This window comes from Anabrus simplex, chromosome 13 (genome assembly GCF_040414725.1).
Source record: "Anabrus simplex isolate iqAnaSimp1 chromosome 13, ASM4041472v1, whole genome shotgun sequence".
In the NCBI taxonomy this organism is placed as follows: domain Eukaryota; kingdom Metazoa; phylum Arthropoda; class Insecta; order Orthoptera; family Tettigoniidae; genus Anabrus; species Anabrus simplex.
This window is the reverse complement of record NC_090277.1, coordinates 59651736-59670901: the sequence shown is the minus strand read 5'-3', so window position 1 is coordinate 59670901 and position 19166 is coordinate 59651736. Positions and strand designations below refer to the sequence as shown.

At 39.5% G+C, this 19166-nt stretch overlaps 1 protein-coding gene across 1 annotated transcript in view; it reads right to left on the bottom strand.

Moving 5' to 3' along the window:
- LOC136884742 (dystrophin) overlaps positions 1 to 19166 on the bottom strand; it is a 267166-nt gene that overhangs the window by 82622 nt on the left and 165378 nt on the right. The window contains exons 5-8 of the mRNA XM_067157032.2: positions 16470 to 16598; positions 10427 to 10557; positions 7729 to 7884; positions 71 to 207 (exon numbers count right to left, since the gene is read on the bottom strand). Of these exons, the coding sequence (XP_067013133.2) occupies positions 71 to 207; positions 7729 to 7884; positions 10427 to 10557; positions 16470 to 16598 (553 nt within the window). The remainder of the gene's footprint in view (positions 1 to 70; positions 208 to 7728; positions 7885 to 10426; positions 10558 to 16469; positions 16599 to 19166) is intronic.

Below are 19166 nucleotides of genomic sequence, written 5' to 3'. Positions count from 1 at the left end.
ACATTTGGTAGTAAAAAAAATTTCTGCATGCCCAGAGAAAAGAGAGAGAAATAAGCTCAACATTACTTACTGCATAAACGTTTTTGAACTGTGCGTAGTTTCATGGCTGTCCTGTATGCCGAAAAGCGTACTTCGTTGAGATCACTCAACGAATTCATTAACTCAATCATCTTGGGGTGGTCCCAGTGCGTGGTTTCCGACTGATGACTGCAAAAAGAACAAGAGAATTGTATAGACAAAGACACATTAAAATGGTTTACTACCGGTAGTGAAACAGCAAAAATAGATACTCTGGAATGCCATGAAAGGGGAATACATGACCAATAAAATCATACATGGTAATTTAAGAATATGAATAGGAGCACATAATAACTGCAAGACTGAAGATCTGTCCAGATACCCCTCATTAACCCTTAAATAGTGGCACGTGGAGATTTCTTCCAGGTCAATAATATTTTGCACAGAACAATATTTCTCTCTTCGCCGATGGACCTCCCCGCCCTTGCATCTTCCCCTCCGTTCCTTTGGAGTTGTTCTGTCTGGAATTTGTCTAGACTGAGTTTTCCTTGTGCAAGCAAAGTGTCATTTCTGTGACGACTATCATCATCTGGATGTTTCTTCCGTGTGCAACTAACAAGTGCAATCAAGTTTAACTCCGCATGGGATCCTGTTTCATTTGTGGACTCTAAAGATATCTGATTTACCAGTACAAATTGTGGGTAAGCAACATTTAAATGTAGTTAAGGTGGTTTAAATTAATTCTTGCATAAAATGAATTTCATTATAAAGCCTGTATTGTCGTACGTATACTTTAAAGGTATGGTCAAATGTTCCACCTTTACAATACTAAAAGTTTTATTATTTAATTATTTAAATAACATTTTAAAAAAATATAACGGAACATGTTTCATCTATCTTGTAGACATCATCAGCCGATAAGTTTTAAGATCAAGCACAAAGGACAAGGACAAAAAACAACACATTAAAATAATTTGGATACTGTTAAAAGTGTTAAAAGTATTCAAGTGTTATGCTCAGAACGGAAGGGCACCACCAGGAGTGGAGCCTGCGGCTTAATTTGACTCAACACGGGAAACCTCACCAGGCCCGGACACCGGAAGGATTGACAGATTGAGAGCTCTTTCTTGATTCGGTGGGTGGTGGTGCATGGCCGTTCTTAGTTGGTGGAGCGATTTGTCTGGTTAATTCCGATAACGAACGAGACTCTAGCCTGCTAAATAGTCGCATCCGGTATCCGTTCGTGCTACCGGCGACAACACATCTTCTTAGAGGGACAGGCGGCTTCTAGCCGCACGAGATTGAGCAATAACAGGTCTGTGATGCCCTTAGATGTTCTGGGCCGTACGCGCGCTACACTGAAGGAATCAGCGTGTCCTCCTAGTCCGAAAGGACCGGGCAACCCGTTGAACCTCCTTCGTGCTAGGGACTAGGGCTTGCAATTGTTCCCCATGAACGAGGAATTCCCAGTAAGCGCGAGTCATAAGCTCGCGTTGATTACGTCCCTGCCCTTTGTACACACCGCCTGTCGCCACTACCGATTGAATGATTTAGTGAGGTCTTCGGACCGGTGCGCGGGATCTGCTTCGCGCAGTTTCCAATGTGTCTGGAAAGATGACCCCCCCCCCCCCACACTCTCTCTCTCTCTCTCTCTCTCTCTCTCTCTCTCTCTCTCTCTCTCTCTCTCTCTCACATTCTTCATTATTTTAACTGACGCATTCGGCAATCCGAATTACTTTTAATGTGTTGTTTTTTGTCCTTGTCCTTTGTGCTTGATCTTAAAACTTTTCGGCTGATGATGTCTACAAGATAGATGAAACATGTTCCATTATATTTTTTAAAAATGTTATTTAAATAAGTAATAATAATAAAACTTTTAGTAATGTAAAGGTGTACCATTTGACCATACCTTTAAAGTTAAATTAATTCTCCATGCAACAATTCTTTTATTCTACATGGATGAAAACTCTGTGTGTGACCAATATGAGCTATCTATCCACAACAAAATTAATGCAATGTTACATTTAGCTGAATACGATTACAGTCACTCAAAATATTTATCCTCATTAATGACTGCTGGAGACAGACATGGCAGATTAATGTTACGACGGAACAACTTAAGGTGCCGTGCATACCATCCAAGCCACCTGGCTTTGAATTGCCACGCAAGATCTGGTCAGTTCTTAACTGAATAAGAACCAATACTGGCAGGTGTGCTGATTTCCTTCAGAAATGGAAGAAAATAACTTCTCCAAGTTGTGACTGTGGCGCTGAAAAGCAGACTAGTCACCATGTACAGTAGTTCAAGAATGTTCTCTGAGAGATTTCCCTGGTGATCTAACAGAGTTCCTGGTTATGACGGAGGGATTAATAGACTACATTTGTGGCCCTGGATATTAGTTTGTAATTTTATTATGGGATAATTGTAAATATTAATTTTTTAGTGATATAGCCATATGCTTCTCTTAGAGATATCCTTGCTCCAAGCCAGGCTTCTGACACTTTTTAGGAATGCACCTAGTAGCATGAACTCATTTTTAAAAAATGCTCATTATCTTATGCCAATTTTATAACCATAAGACTTTCAAAAATGAAAAATCTGACTTAAGATCTCTCTCCACGCAATGGGTCACATTTAGTATTGTTAAGGGGCATGATATATTACTTTTAGTTTCGAAAAAATGATGTAAAATGTAACCTAAGATGACATCTTCCAATCACGGTGAAGGACGCTGCAAATAATTCGGCCAAAATAAGTTTCAAATGAGAAAAAAAAAAGGCCATCTTAAACGCCAGAGATTACCCCCATGTGCGGCTAGTAACATAATTTTTCTTTCGTGACCAGACAAGGGTAAGTGTAAATGCCCCCCACCTGATGAAACTGTGAAGTAAAAATTAGCTCACTGAGGACTCAGAAAAACCAAGATTGCTGGGAAGAGAACCCATCTATTTGAAGGTGGCAGTTGAAGAAGTGGAGAATGTCCTGCTCCTTCAGCATTTTTATGTTTGTCCTTGTTTCCTCATTGTAATGCTCCCTCTTCCCATAATGAACTTCCTTTTATGTTTACCTATTATGATTCTCCCCCCCACTCATTCTCCTTTCAATATATGACTTGATCATCCTAAAAAAATAAAAAAAACTTTTAACCCTAGAACTGGCAACTGTTGAATATTCGACACTTTAGCCCCTGCTGGAGTGGCACTGTCAAATATTCGACAAGTTCGTATTTCTTCTCATAATTTCCCCAGTTCTGCAACAGATGCCATGACAGTCTACTTCCTGTCATTCTCGATGTCGACAACAACTGTGAGTTCAGTTTCATTCATATTTGCTACTTCTTTGGGTGCAATTTCACAGAAATAAATTAGTGCAGTTTTCCGACGATCTGTTTGAGTGCCACTGCTGTAGTGTTTGTAACCAAACCTTCACGGGCTCTGCTTTGCTATTCAATTTTATTTTATTTCGTAGTTTTCTGTTCGCTGCGAGTAATTTACTTCTGTATATATATATTGTTATTTGCTTTATTATATACATATTTAGTACAACGTGTGTCTAAATATGGCATCTTCACTTCATTATGGAAAATTAGTAATGAAGTAGTGCAAAATTTGTTGGAAGATGTAAGTGACGCATCTGACTTTGAGGTTATTGAGAATGAACCGAGAGATTCAGAGCAAGATTTGGAATGTGTATCAGCAATTTCTTTGCATTAAATATCAGAAAGCGATGACGAACCTCCCATAAAGTAACCTATCGTAACAACGTAGTCGAAGGGCACGCCTCCTTTTCCTAATATTTTCGAAAATATACCTCTGAGAGTGATGAAACTTTTGCTAGTGCATTACAGATACATTATTAACAATCTGTATATCTTAGCTTGTTTGTGACATGTCCCAGTTTTGTGTACATATGATTGAAATTTGATTATTTTGAATTTAGCAATTACACTTTTTGAACAGCCTGTACATTTTTCTAGTCAAAACATTTATGCAATAATTCTCTTCTTCAGCTTACAGATTAAAATCACATGCATGTAAAAGATCTTAAAAATTTTTATGTCCTAACATAAAACTGCTTAAAAACAACAATACAACAAAAACATATTAAAAGTTCAAACATGAATATCATTCATGTTATGTCGAGTTTGTCCTGTAAAGAGTTTATTTATGGTACCAAAATTGAGCTGACAAACAATTATCAAATCTTGTTGTGGTGTGGCATCTTTATGAATGAATGAATTCTCGAAACATGTACTTATATACAGGGTTATTCACCTAACACGTTACATGGAAATAACTTCTAAACCATTAAAGATATCGGCATTCTGTTTTCATATTCGTAAATGGTACCCAGGGTCTTGTAAAATAACGTGCTTCTTAGTCTCATGAGATTATTAATAACTGAGATATTGATACTAACTCCATATTTTAAAATGGAACGACACAAATTCATGCAGTTGGCATAGAAGTTCAACTGCGTACAATTTTAAACATATAAGTATTTTCAAAATCAGACAAGTAATTTTTGAGATATAAATAAGAACAGCATGCACGGTTTTGCATGCCGCATCAGACGGCGTGAAGTCGGGCAAGGACATATTGACGTGCAAGCAGTTTCCTGGGAGTGAGTTCAGCCACAGAATGGATACCAGGCATGTAAGCACCTCATACACATGTGCTGGGTTTGCAAAGTGTGTATGACAGGCAAACTCATGACAGAGCAGGGAGAGTTCGTGTGTTTAAAAGAAATAAAATAAGTACTTTGGCTTGAAAGGAACATAATGAAAGTTATAATTGTCACTGGTTTTCGTGTACAGTACATACTATTTTATGAGTTGAGAAATAAACATAACACAAAACAACGGAAGAGCTCCCTCTAGAAAAGCAAGTTAATAATGTCCGAGGTACGTGATTAAGACACTCGAAGGGGTACAGAGAATAGTGGTTGTTATTTCATTTCCGGGGCTTGGACATCATGGTCGTGTAGCCCCATGCGCTTGTGTGTGTGTGTACTGTATGTATGTCTGTTAGAATGTTTCTGATAACTTCTGTTATTGTGGTGTCTGTAGTAGTGTACTGTATTTGTAAATCAGGTGAAGAATTGGAATGGAGGCAGCTGTTGTCGTAAGTAAGGAACAATCCTGACATTTACTTGGAGTAGCGCTGGTAAACCACGGAAACGCTTCCAGAATAGCTGAGGTGGGTACCGAACCCATCTCTTCTCCGTTTTGCCGCACAAGGCTGACAGTACCCAGTTCCAGCCCTCCAACCAGAATTAAATATTGCTTATCAGAGCCGGGAATTGAACCCGGACCACCGCGGCAACAGCTACAAATGCTAGCCACTAGACGTGATTTAAGAAACTCAACAGGCTGCGGAGAAAAGCGGCTGTTTGTTGTTATTTCATTTCCAGGGATTTGACAGCGTGGTCATGTAGCCCCGTTTGCTTGGGTGTGTTGTGTACTACCTACAAAGCGCACCTCGTTTTGTGCTTAGGTTATTTCAGGCGAAGGAGCAGTGTTACCAATGCTGGATTATTTGGGTTGGGATAGGTTAGACATTAGGAGACAAACAGCTCGACTTATTATGTGGGATGATCAGAGCTGATCGTGGTGCGATGGCAGCAACACTATAATTTTTTTATTTTACAAGCACTAATCTCCGCGGAGCTGAAGCGCGACTGTAGTAGCGTGCATTCGGGAGAGCGCAGGTTCGAGTCCTGCCTCGCCCAACCTGAAAGTGATTTTCATAGTGTCCCATGTTCAACACCAGGCAAATAACGGATAAAACAAAACAAAACAAAACAAAACAAAACAAAACAAAACAAAACAAAACAAAACAAAACAAAACAAAACAAAAACAAAAACAAAAACAAAACAAAAACAAAACAAAAAACAAAACAAAAACAAAACAAAACAAAAACAAAACAAAAACAAAAACAAAACAACTTTAATCTCCCTTCCCCGCTGTGTGTTTGCCAGTCATACAATAACGTTGCACGCCCAGGGTACGTTACAGTAAATCACATTATGTTTACAGTACATGCCTGGTATCCGTTCTGTGGCTGGAATCAATGCCAGGAAGCAGTCCTTGGCCGACTGCACGCCGTCTGATGCGGCACGCAAAAGCCCAAATGCAGTTATCTGGCACATCCAGACCACGGTGGTGTGGGCATGTGATGAGGACAGAGCCTACAGGAACAGACAGGTAGAGGGAAAAGACCTGCAGAAAGACCTAAAACCCGATGGATGGACATGATCAAGGTTGATCTAGTTACCAGAGGATGGACAGTGGATGATGTTCTCCATGACAAGTTGTATATCGACAGGAAGAAGTAGAAGAGGTTCATTAAGAGTACCCGGGAAACTGGAACTGTACAATGATGATGATGATGATGATGATGATGATGAACCATTGGTGGCTATTATGGTTAAACTTATAGATACTGATGTTCAAAATACCCACTAGAAGCACTGATACATGCACGAACCTGCTGTTGCATTGAATCCAGGATGCCCTGGTGTACCCCTGGAATACATGTATCAGTGAACAATTCATATAAGAAAGGAATTCATGTGGTATGCTGGTACGTTCTGTTACTATGTGATTCCCATCATTAATGTTCTACGTAGAGTTGTACAAAATGAGTTCTAACATGGAAATAAAGCTTTTGTGAACCCATATCCACATAAAATAGTTTCTTCTTCTATGTGTGAGGAATCTGACCCGGTGTGTAACATCTAGTAAGGGTTCTAGCTTAGGGTTACGAGTGAAAACCTCAACGGCATCTATGGCGGAGAAGGTGGACTTCAGTATAGAGGAGACGGCATGAATAAATACGAGTACAATCTAATGAGGGCAATGGCTTCAGACAGATGAGGCTCTTTAGGAGAGCTGATGGTCCGTTGGTGATGGTAATACAACAAAAGTCCATGTAGCAGCATCTGCACTTCATGTTAGGGGCAGCTGCAAAAGGCATCTGTTTCCCCATATTATGAGGGGCCTAAAAAAATCCTGGCAGTAGGCATAAAATGCCTCGAGCCCATCGTGCTAATAACCTATAAAATGATTAAGAGTTGAGGCCTCGGAAACAGTTAGGGTCCCTGCCAAAAGCGACGAGCAGTTCCTGGTGTTCTCGTCCTCGGGTAAATATGAAAAACAAAAAAAACAAACTGTGGAGGTCCTTGGTTCACACCCCGACCCAGAATAAGAATAAGAAGTAGTAGTGTGAGGTATGTGTCCTGAATGTTCGGCCAGATCTTATTGTTACACCCTGTAAAAAAAATTGGCGTAAGGCTTTCAGTACTGGGAGTGTCCGAGGAAAAGTTCGGCTCGCCAGATGTAGATCCTTTGATTTAACTCCCGTAGGTGACCTGCGCATCGTGATGAGGATGAAACAATAATGAAGACAACACATGCACCCAGCCACCGTGCCAACGGAATTAACCAATCATGGTTAAAATTCCCGACCCTGCCAGGAATCGAACCCGGGACCCCTGTGACCAAAGGCCTGCACGCTAACCATTTAGCCATGGAGCCGGACGTTACACCCTGTATTTACACATTAACCTCACATTCAACAAATTCACTGTGCTGAAAAGTGTGTTACAGGTCCTCAACCTCATTTGTTACAATGTGGATTTCTTAAGAAGGAACGTGACAGATATGGCGCTATATTTGATTTCAGCTGTGAACTCAAGTCCAACTTACTTAATGTAATAAGGCACTTTGTTTGCGGTGATGGCACGCTCCCAGGGATGTTCTACAGATGCCGACAGGAAGTTCTGGTTAGGTGGCGAACCCTCCTTACCAAAGTCGTTGAGCTGTTTGTATCGGTCATCCACCGCTATCTGGAGGAGTTTCCACCTGCAGAAAAACAAAAGCATTATTGGATTTCAATTACATAAAGGGTAACCGGTCAAAGAAAATATAATCAACGCTATAATAAATCTCTATGGAGTCAAATGCAGCTCTCCACACCAGCCTATCCTGTGCTAACCTTTTCATTTTCATTTCTGAACAAGTTCAGTGTTTCTTCTTCTCACCAAATTTAGCCAAACTGATCCGCTCTCACCAATTCGATTCAATATAGTTTCATTTGTGATTCGATCTATCCATCTTACCTTCAGCATTCTTCTGAAACACCGTACTTCAAAAGCTTCTATTCTCTTTCTTCCCACAGAGCTCGATAGCTGCAGTCGCTTCAATGCGGCCAGTATCCGGTATTCAGGAGAGAGTGAGTTCAAACCCGTGTCGGCAGCCCTGAAGATGGTTTTCCATGGTTTCCCATTTTCACACCAGGCAAATGCTGGGGCTGTACCTTAATTAAGGCCACGGTCGATTCCTTCCCACTCCTAGCTCTTTCCTGTCTCATTGTTGCCATAAGACCCGTCTGTGTTGGTGCGACGTAAAGCAACTTGTAAAAATAAAATATATAGGTATTCGCTTTCTTTCTGAGCTAGTTATTGTCCAGGCTTCACTTCCATACAATGTCACGCTCCAGACGAAAGTCTTCAAAAACATCTTTCTAATTCCTGTATCAATGTTTGAAGTGAGCAAATTTCTTTTCTTAAGAAAGACCTTCCTTGCTTGTGCTACCCTGCATTATTATGTCCTTCTTGCTTCTGCCATCGTTAGTTATTTTACTACCCAAGTAACAACATTCATCTACTTCCTTTAAGACTTCAGTTCCTAATCTAATATTACCTGCATCACCTGACTTCATTCGAATGCCCTCCATTACTTTTGTTTTGTACTTATTTATTTTCATTTTGTTCTCCTTGCCCAAGACTCCATCCATACCATTTAGCAATTTCTCCAGATCTTCCGAAGTCTCAGATAAAATAATAATATCATCAGCGAATCTCAGAGTTTTGATTTCCTCTCCTTGAATTACGATTCCCTTTCCATTGAATAAGATGTACAAAATTACACTTGCTTCCTGCACATCTCCTAAAATGAAAACGGTTGGAAAATAACACAGATCACTGACTGCTAATTTAGTGACATATAACCTGCATTAAAGCTTCACGGAATCTTCTACAACACTGTAATAGCATTCTCAGTTAGTGCCCATGACATCATAGCACGAGTACAATGATTATAATATGAAACCAAGTGTTGTGTCCAGGTCCAGGATGGAAGGTCAGGTTGGTTCGAACGAAATGAAGAGTGGAGTCCAGTAAGGAAGTTGTCTTTCACCACTTCTCTTCATAATCATAATGGATGAAGTTTTAAAAGCGGTTAAAAGAAAGGATCCAACAACTAATGCCCTGGTTTTGCTGATGATGTAATGGTATGGGGTGAGGCAGAAGCGGAAGTACAAATTAGACTACGTCTCTGGCTTGAAGCTTTTACAACCTTAGGTCTCAAAACAGCAAAACGAAGACAGTTGGCTTGGTGATGAGTAGAAACTCTCCAACTGTTCATCTAAGAATTGGAGATGGGGAGATGGATATTGTAGACAACTTCCAGTATTTAGGTAGTGTTCTGTCATCAGAAAATAAAATACATCAAGAGATTAGCAACAAAATACAGAAAGCATCCAAACTTTATCATGCTGTACCTCAAATATTTTGGAATGAAACATTTCCATTAGTTTCCAAGATCAGCTTGTAAAAATTATATCTAGTACCTATATTGATAAGCAGCAACACTTACTAGACCAACAAAGAGTCGTCCTCAGGCAACAGAAATGAAGTTCCTCCGTTCTTGTCTACAAAAAACAAAAATGGATAAAATAAGGAATGTGGATATCCGGCAACAGGTTGGATTGGAAAGAAGCTTGCTGGAGACTCTAGAAGTGAAGAGATTGCAATGGTATGGTCACATGAAAAGAATGGACCCTCACAGGACTCCTTTAACATACTTTGACCACAATGTTCCTGGGAAGAGACCAAGAGGAAGACCTCGTGATATTTGGGAAAAACAGATACTGAAGGACCTTGCAATTAGAGATGTGCACTGGTGGTGCATATATGAGCAGCATCTGTGGATGGATAGGACAAACTGGAGGAGGCTCGTACACAACCGCACCTGGCTTGCTGGAGCGAAGAAATGATGATGATGAGTTCATTTCTGATTTATTCTCTTGTCAATGCCTACTGCAGGCTGAGCTTGCACTTAGACCAGAATGTATAAACACAGTCTGCAGCTGGGATACACCTTTAACTGCAAGTAGCATCAAGCTTCCAGTAATAAAATTCTCCAGGCAGTAACCTAGCAACTGTTCCATTTCTCACACAGATGGACTAAGACAGTACACGTACAAGCATGCCTCCACCTGAATATGGGATATCTTTCCAACTCCTGCCAACACGGGCAGTCCTCTGGTACATACAAAGAGTCAAATCAAACTGAGTTAAAAGATGGTGAGGTAGACAAAAAAAATATGATTGATTACACATACCTAGTATTAAGCTCCTCAAGTCGATTGAGGTTGATATGTGAAACTAAAACATTGTTCGAAGTGAAAAGGGCAGCCTGGTCGTTGACATCTTCCACAGTTCTTTGGATTGGACCAAGACGCTCACCAAATTTCTGAAATGAAATAGATTAGATTCTTAGTGGCGCACATTGTTGAATGGAATTTAAAATAATATACAAGAAGTACAAAATGGATACAGAAAATTAACCAAGATATTGACTTCCTATGCAGGAAAACACACACACAAACACATCCTAAAAATGATATTTTAACCAATCCCAAACGATGGACATTGGACGTATGATGTAGAGTCATTGAAAAAAAAAATAAAAAGAGTACATGGTAATGTATGTTCCTCATTTTAAATATTTTTGCAGACACTACATGCAATAAACCTCATGATGATTCTGTAATGACTTACAAATCATTAAAAATTGACTCCTAAGAGAAAAATTATATTTGTCCACCTTTCAACACACCACTGAGAAAGACTTGACACTATTAATAAATAATTAAACAATATTTTTTATACCACCAGAGCATGTTTTGGTTTCCACTGGACCATCATCATCTGGCTAACAGGTAAATTAACAAGAAGGCCAGCGACTCAACTGTCTAAGCCACGGAGCCCAGCTATTGTGAAAATTAAAAGTTTATTAAAATAAAGCACAATGATTTTAAAAAGTCCACTTGCGAGTCTTAATGATAAATACACACTGCATTATTATAAAATATTATTACTACAAAATACAGTCCACCTCTGTGGTGTAGTGGTTAGTGTGAATTACTGCCACCCCCGGAGGCCTGGGTTCGATTCCCGGCTCTGCCATGAAATTTGAAAAGTGGTACAATGGCTGGAACGGGGTCCACTCAGCCTCGGGAGGTCAACTGAGTAGAGGGGGGTTTGATTCCTTTCTCAGCCATCCTCGATGTGGTTTTCCACTTCTCCTCCAGGCACATGCCGGGATGGTACCTAACTTAAGGGTATGGCTACTTCCTTCCCTCTTCCTTGTCTATCCCTTACAATCTTCTCATCCCCCCATAAGGCCCCTATTCAACATACCAGGTGAGGCCGCTTGGGCGAGGTACTGATCCTTCTCCCCATTTTTACCCCCGATCTAAAGTCTCACGCTCCAGCACACTGTCCTTGAGGCGGGAGAGGTGGGATCCTTCACTGAGTCCAAAGGAAAAACCAATCCTGGAGGGTAAACGGAATAAGAAAATTATTACAAAATACACACACTGTGTTGAGAGTCTCCATGGCTCAGGCGGCACCGCGCGCCGGCCCGTCACCACTGGATACTGCGATTCAAATCCCAGTCACTCCACGTGAGATTTGTGCTGGACAAACTGAAGCTGGGACATGTTTTTCTCTGGGTACTCCTGTTTTCCCTGTCATCTTTCATTCCAGCAACACTCTCCATTAACAATTCATTTAATCTGTCAGTCATTTATCATTGCCCCAGAGGAGTGCGACAGGCTTCAGCAGTTGGCACAATTCCTATCCTTGCTGCTAGATGGGGGCTTCATTCATTCCATTCCTGACCTGTTAAATCACTGGAAGCAGGCTGTGAATTTTTGTTTTCACACACACTGTGTTATTACATATATAAAAATGAAGTCATATTGTAACATTCTTGCTGTCATGTTAAAAGGAATTGTTATTGTTCTGTTGGTGAAATGGACCGATATGCAAGTTAACTATGAGAACTCCTCTTGTTTCATCTGCAGTAGACTGTTATTTAATTCAGGGTGGAGGTTATACGGTAAAGTGTCTAATATGGGGGGTGGGGAAATGCTTTTCTTCTTCTTCTTCTTCTTCTTCTTCTTCTTCTTCTTCTTCTTCTTCTTCTTCTTCTTCTTCTTCAGGGGCCTCTATTAAAAAAAAAAAAATTAGTTTCTAATTAGAGTCGACCTCTAAGACCTTTTGCTACTGGGAGAATACTTGCCAGGGACCAAAACATCTTCTGGTGTTATAAAAATACATTTTTTCATTACTTATTAATAGTGTAAAGTCTTTCTTAATGGTGCATTGAAAGGTGGAAAAATACATTTTCTCTTAGGAGTCAATTTTTAATGATTTTAGCAGACTTTAATTAAGGTAGTGCTTTGGTACCCTTCCCACATGTTTGTAATCATAGAAAAATGATGTTATATGGTACATGAAGTAGCAGAGGATAGAGAACCTTCCTTTAAGCTTGCCAGGGACCCATCAACCCATCCCAAGAAGCATTCCTACTTATACAAAAGGAATTAAAAGTGAAACAGTGTAAATCAGTGAAATGAGACCACTTTCTGTGCTGCTACTGACCAGCTGAGATGAAGGCAATTTTCATATTGTATCCGATAGACCTTGCATTGTATCTGGCTGCAGGACTACTACATTCTTGTCATGGAAACACGGGCTTCTACAGAAGTAAGGTAAGGGTGTATTCTGCTCGCAGGCAGGTCCGAATCTATGGCTTCTATGGGGCCATGTTTTCTTCTGCAGTGCCTACTCTCTGCATGGCAAGAAGAAAGTAATTCAGTACCTGCAGGCCTACATATAATGTGCCGATGTTGAAAGCCCATTGAGTGCATTGTAAGGTTGTCTGAGCTGCGCTGTGTTGGACTTCTAACCTATCTTTTGCAGGAAGGGTACCAAAGCTAAACCAATTTTAATGTTCAAAATACAAATATAAAATATAATTCCCATGTACAGTAGATATAAACCCTCTGTATACCAGCAACAAACATATATTTTCAAATCTTTACGTCGCAATGACACAGATGTCTTATGGCAATGATGGGATGGGAAAGGGCTAGGAGTGGGAAGGAAGTGGCTGTGGCCTTAATTAAGGTACAGCCCCGGCATTTGCCTGGTGTAAAAATGGGAAACCACGGAAAAAGATCTTCACATATGCTGACACCATGGTTTGAACTCACTATCTCCTGAATGCTAGCTCACAGCCACGCCCCCTAACCCCATGGCCAACTCGCTCAGTGACGAGGCTACTGGTTCTGCTGTAGTAGAACTGAGCAAGTTATCTCCATCATCACTGCCCCCCCCCCCCCCCCCATTTCTGCTTCCATGCAATGTAGACCTATTTCTACAATGTAACGATTACAGTTTGATTTCAAGAACTAAAATACAGGGATATTGTTTTATCTATGAATGGGATTGTCACTTGCCCGGTTGCCTCCACTGCAAACAGGGATATTGTTTTATCTATGAATGGGATTGTCACTTGCCCGGTTGCCTCCACTGCAAACTTGTCTACCGCCAAGCACTTTGCCATAATGCGCTTCTTGGCGCCACAAGTTCCTCTCCTTTGCAGTCTGCTGAGATCTTTATCAGTGTAAGGTTCAGTTTAGTCATGTGTTCACGTGTTTAGTGCTCAGTATATTCTTCCAATGCCATTCTCATTTCGTGGGCGTGTGTACATACATAATACCTTCATAAAATACAGGAAATCTTGTGCGAACACACGACAGAAATTCTGTAAGAAATTTCCAAACAGACCTGTGCCTAGCATCAAAGCAATAAAAAATCTAGCAAATGTTCAAACCGGCAGGTTCAATAAATGATCATAAAAGACATAGAAGGAGACATGTTCTTACAGATAGAAGAAAAAGGTTTTCTATATTCTATGACTCAGTGCCAGGTGAGCGCTGGCCACATTACGGCAAAGTGCTTGGCAGAAGACATACTTGTAATGAAGGCGACCGGGCGAGTGACAACCCAGTCATAGATGAAATAATGTCACTGTGCTAGTAAAAATCATATATTGTAAAAAGTAACAATTACAAGTAAAAATGACAAAAAAAAGTGTTAGTTACAAGTGATTTGATTACTTTTACTGAATTACTTCCCAACACTGAATTTAGTATATAAATATTTGATTTTCCTTTGTTTCCATCAACAAGAAAAATAACTTAAACAACCTTAAAATAAATGAACTTCAGAACATATCATGAATGGTATACAAGTTTATACAGCATCTTTTGCTCAACACATTTCCAAAAATGAGCTTTATTATAAGCAAAGGTATCTCATTGTGAATCATCCTGTAGTCTATACTCTCGGTCTATGGTCATTCATTTTCTTACCTCATCATTTTCTTCAGACCTTCCTTGTTGTCTTCTCAATTTGTTAACACTGAAGAGATTTCAGTTTCTGGTGCATCAATAGGCTTTCCAACTTAAGATCAAGGATTACGTTTGTAATAAAGGGGCTTGTTTCTGGATAATTTTCTATTACTGTTGCACTTTTGAAAAATGTAAGAACATAAGAAGGTCCAGGGTAGCAATTTAGGGTATCACTTAACTGTTTTGCTGTAACTAATAATAATAATAATAATAATAATAATAATAATAATAATAATAATAATAATAATAGTTTTACGTCTCACTAGCTTTTTAACGGTTTTTGGAAACGCCGAGGTGCTGGAATTTTGTCTCGCAGTTGTATTAAGTACCAGTTAATCTACCGGCACGAGGCTGACGTATTTGAGAACCTTCAAATACCAACGGACTGAGGGGATCGAAACTGCCAACCTGGGCTCAGGAGGCCAATGCACTACCATCTGAGCCACTCAACCCAAAGATAATGTGATTCAGCCCAGTTTCACTGCAACTTTAAATTTTGCTATTAAATTACGGCATCTACTATGATGATGAAGCTTTGGAAGTGCTGTTTTTAATAGCATTTTCATGGGGTAGATCTGGAAAGTTTTCATAGTACGGTACCGTATTGCATCACGAATTCTCCTAGGCTATGTAACTTAATATTCTTATAATGTGAAAATGGCAAAGAATGCATATTAAAGGGAATAAAATCGAACTCGGATCTTTCAACCTGACACGAAAATACTCTTTTATCGCGTAATTCTCACACTTTCGAGTGGATCACTACTCTTGAAGATCTGAAAAGTGTGCGTCTCATACAGTAGCTGAAATCTCAAAGTGCAAATTGAAAATTACTTTAATTCTGCTTGCATCAACAACTGTTTTCAATCCGTCATCAGATAAGCCAATACAAAGGGAGATAATCAGTCATTAATTGAATAACAGTCATTCTAAAACTATTTATCACTGTTACTTTGCCAACTTCCCACGTGCCTCTGTCAATGCATAGTACTACCATGCACGGGATATCTAACCTCAAACACTTCTTATACTTTCCGTATTTACTTTGCTCAATTATTACACAAGAGAACCCTGCTCCTCAATCTCCTAAAGATCTATTCTTGTAACTAAAATCTAGTCACATAATACCACAGAACACTAATATACTACTGGTACCACACAAAATAAAAACTAAAGTTACAACCAAAACAAAACAAAACTGATACACGTGCTCGTAATTCACCGCCTTTTAAATCACTCACAACTTCCTAACTGTCGGAGTTACTTAAACTGAAGTGATTACTTCATTAATCCGTTCCAGTTAATTCGTTCCAGCTCAAATTATCCGACGTGACGGAAACAAATATTTTTCTAGAAATATTATCTAACATGTGGATCCTGAACATAAAAATTACCAATATTTAATTTTTGTCAGACTTCCGTATGCTCAAAAATTAGTGACACTATAATATGCCCATATGGCATCATTGGGCACATGCAATGAAATCAATCAATCAATCAATCAATCAATCAATCAATCAATCAATCAATCAATCAATCAATCAATCAATCAATCAATCAATCAATCAATCAATCAATCAATCAATCAATCAATCAATTCTTAATTAATTAAGGTACAGCCCTAGCATGTTCCTGGTGTGAAAATGGGAGACCACGGAATACCATCTTCAGGGCTGTCGACAGTGAGGCTCGAACCCACTATCTGATAGCTACGTGCCCAAACCACGCGGCCACTCGCTTGATCTTCGAACTTCAATGGATCGAACCTCTACCTTTAATTAATTAAAAAAAAAACTGTTTATAAGATTCAATAGAGGATGATAGTCTAATTGTACTTCCCGTTGAAACAATAATCATTACCACCAAAACATGTTCCTAATGGTCAAATAATCATTACCTGCAACTGTTCCAACATCTCGCTGACTTCCGTCATGTCAGCTGGGCTCTGCCAGCTGTTCTTCATGGCTTCTGCAGCAGCAAGACGACTCGACAGGTCTTCCAAATTCTTCTGGAACAGCCTCATTTTCTGAAACATCAAGACAATTGAATTAGTATATTGTGGACACCGTTGCTCACGTTATTATACAAGGCCGGGAAATACAAGCAGTTCTGAGCTAAAAATACTGAAGTTTCATATAATGGTTGTTTTAATGAGTTTCTCATCTCACTCACTTATACGTACATAACGACGTAATCGGGACAGAACATACGGGAGATGCATACACGCGGACATGTGACAGCAACCGATTGGTGCATCGAAATCACGGTTTCCAGCATTTTTCCGCGTCAGTCTTATAAATATTTTCCGGGCCAGTTTTATTTCGCCCACTCGGTATAACAACATACGCAACGATAGGTACTGATACCTAGATCAAAGAGCAACAGGTTGCTTTAGCAGTGATTGGTTTGGAAGAAAAAATAAAATGCTAATTCCAGAAAGTCCACACGTTAACATTTGAAACAAAAACATAAGAACTATTAACGAGTACATCTTCCTTAGCCCAAAAATCAAATTAGAGAAGAGAAACCAACCTATAGAAAATCTTTGCAGAACTGGTTTGAGTAGAGTGGCATATCAGTGAGTTTGGTTTTATTCCCCCTGTGCAAGGAGGCGATATAATACATTCACGGTATGGTATCGCCTGCCCGTACAAAGAAGCAACTGAAAGGGGAATATTGTAATATTTATAAAAAATGTTGCCATTGATGCTTTCACGGCCCATACTTATAGACATGATATAGGCTTTTCATATGCCGTTGCTTTACGTTTCGCAGAGAACTGTGCTCTGCGTCATCAGGAGAAAATCTCGACTTCTACGAGAAAGGCTTCTTAAGAATGAGCTTTTGAATTTAGACGTTATAAAAGAAGTGGAAATGGTACGTTCATTCGTCACCAGATGTCTCACCGGACGCGGTACAGCGCTAGCGTTCGAAGCGGAAGCTGACGGAACCATGATAATCAGTCAAGGGCCCTTTACACGTTCAGACTTGTCTGCACAGACCACGTTTGCAACGACCGTCTGCACATCTGGTCTGCACTGTTCACGCTGCGTTTACACGTTCCGACCATTTGTACAGCTTTCGTCAAATACAGTAGAGACAATACGCGACACTGAGCGAGATATCGAGGGACAGGTATTGGAGCTCTCTCTAGCGAGTAGACCTGAAAACTACTGATTCTGTCATAAGAGCACGTGTATTATTGTGTGTGAAGTTTTTGGTGTTATTTATGCGTTTTCAGTGAGTTGACAATAAAATAGTAGCGTGCGTCATTCCTTGATATCTCCTCTCAACATGAGGGGAAAGGTATGTGCTGTGTTTGGCTGCAGTAACTATGAAGTAGAGAAGAATGCGCGGTCGTTCTTCAGGTTCCCTCGTGACAAGAAAATGTAAGTAATATTGTGTTTGCATATATATTCTTCCAGTGACAGAGATTTTTATAGTACTTCATAATCTTCTGACCTGCTCGACCCATATTTTAACTGGCTTAAAATGTGATACGCATATGTTATTGTATATTGCAGCAGTTAACCTTCAATACCGATGTGGTGTTGTAAGTGTGATCTGTGGGTTTTGAAATGTCACAGAAGTTATTTGGACAAGGTGTACAAGAAAGAAGGGACGTTACGCTTATATACGAATTATAAGATATGTTCAGATCATTTCCAGGCCAGCGACTTTAAAAATCCTCGACTATACAGCCAAGGGTATGTTACATTTTTACTCTAACTGTACGTAAATATTCCTCAAAGCATCACTATCGACAACATTTTCATACTTTTCTTTCTTTTATCTCTCTTCTCAGATTAAAGCCGGGATTTTATAGATTTTCTTTCTGTTAGTAGGCTTCATGTTGAGAGGAAAATTGTCTAGCTATTAAATGTTAATTCGTTGCATCATATGTGTAAGGAATTTGCCGATATTTTTATTGACAAGTGTCTTAATGTGATGATACAATGTTTTCAAATGAGAAAAAAGACTAATCTAACCGTAAAAGTTCAGGCAGGAATGCTAAAGAAAAAAAAGAAAAAGAAAAAAAAGAAGTAATGCATAAATGAAAGATCAAGCCATTTCACAGCAGTCCATTTCACATCTTGTTTATATGTCTAATTTCAGTCTTTGAATAATAACCTTTTAAATAATTCTTCATTCATTTATCCAGAATTGCTTTAGCAACTTCGAAGTTAATATCTCAATAACACTTTCTTTCTAGACGTCATTTATTTATCCATTTCCGTATATACATTTCCATTGATATTTGAATTTAGCGCGATTTTTTCAGGTCAAGTCACTAGGAGCGCCACCGTCGAATTGTCTCCCATTTTAGCAAGGCTAAATCTGTAAGTGTCGCGTATTGTCTCTACTGTATTTGCTTTCGCACAGTCCTGTATTTCCAATCGAGACGAGCGCAGGTAGTATTTCCTGACCATGGCCACATTAAGTCAATTAACTTATAAAGTGGTACTTCTGTCTAGTGTTGTTATTTCGGAAGTTAAAAAGAGGAAGAAATCACAACATAGAAGGTGGACAAAAGACTGGCTTCTACAACACGTTTCGCTTTTCAGCGTTGATCTTTTGAAGGAGTTAAAATTTG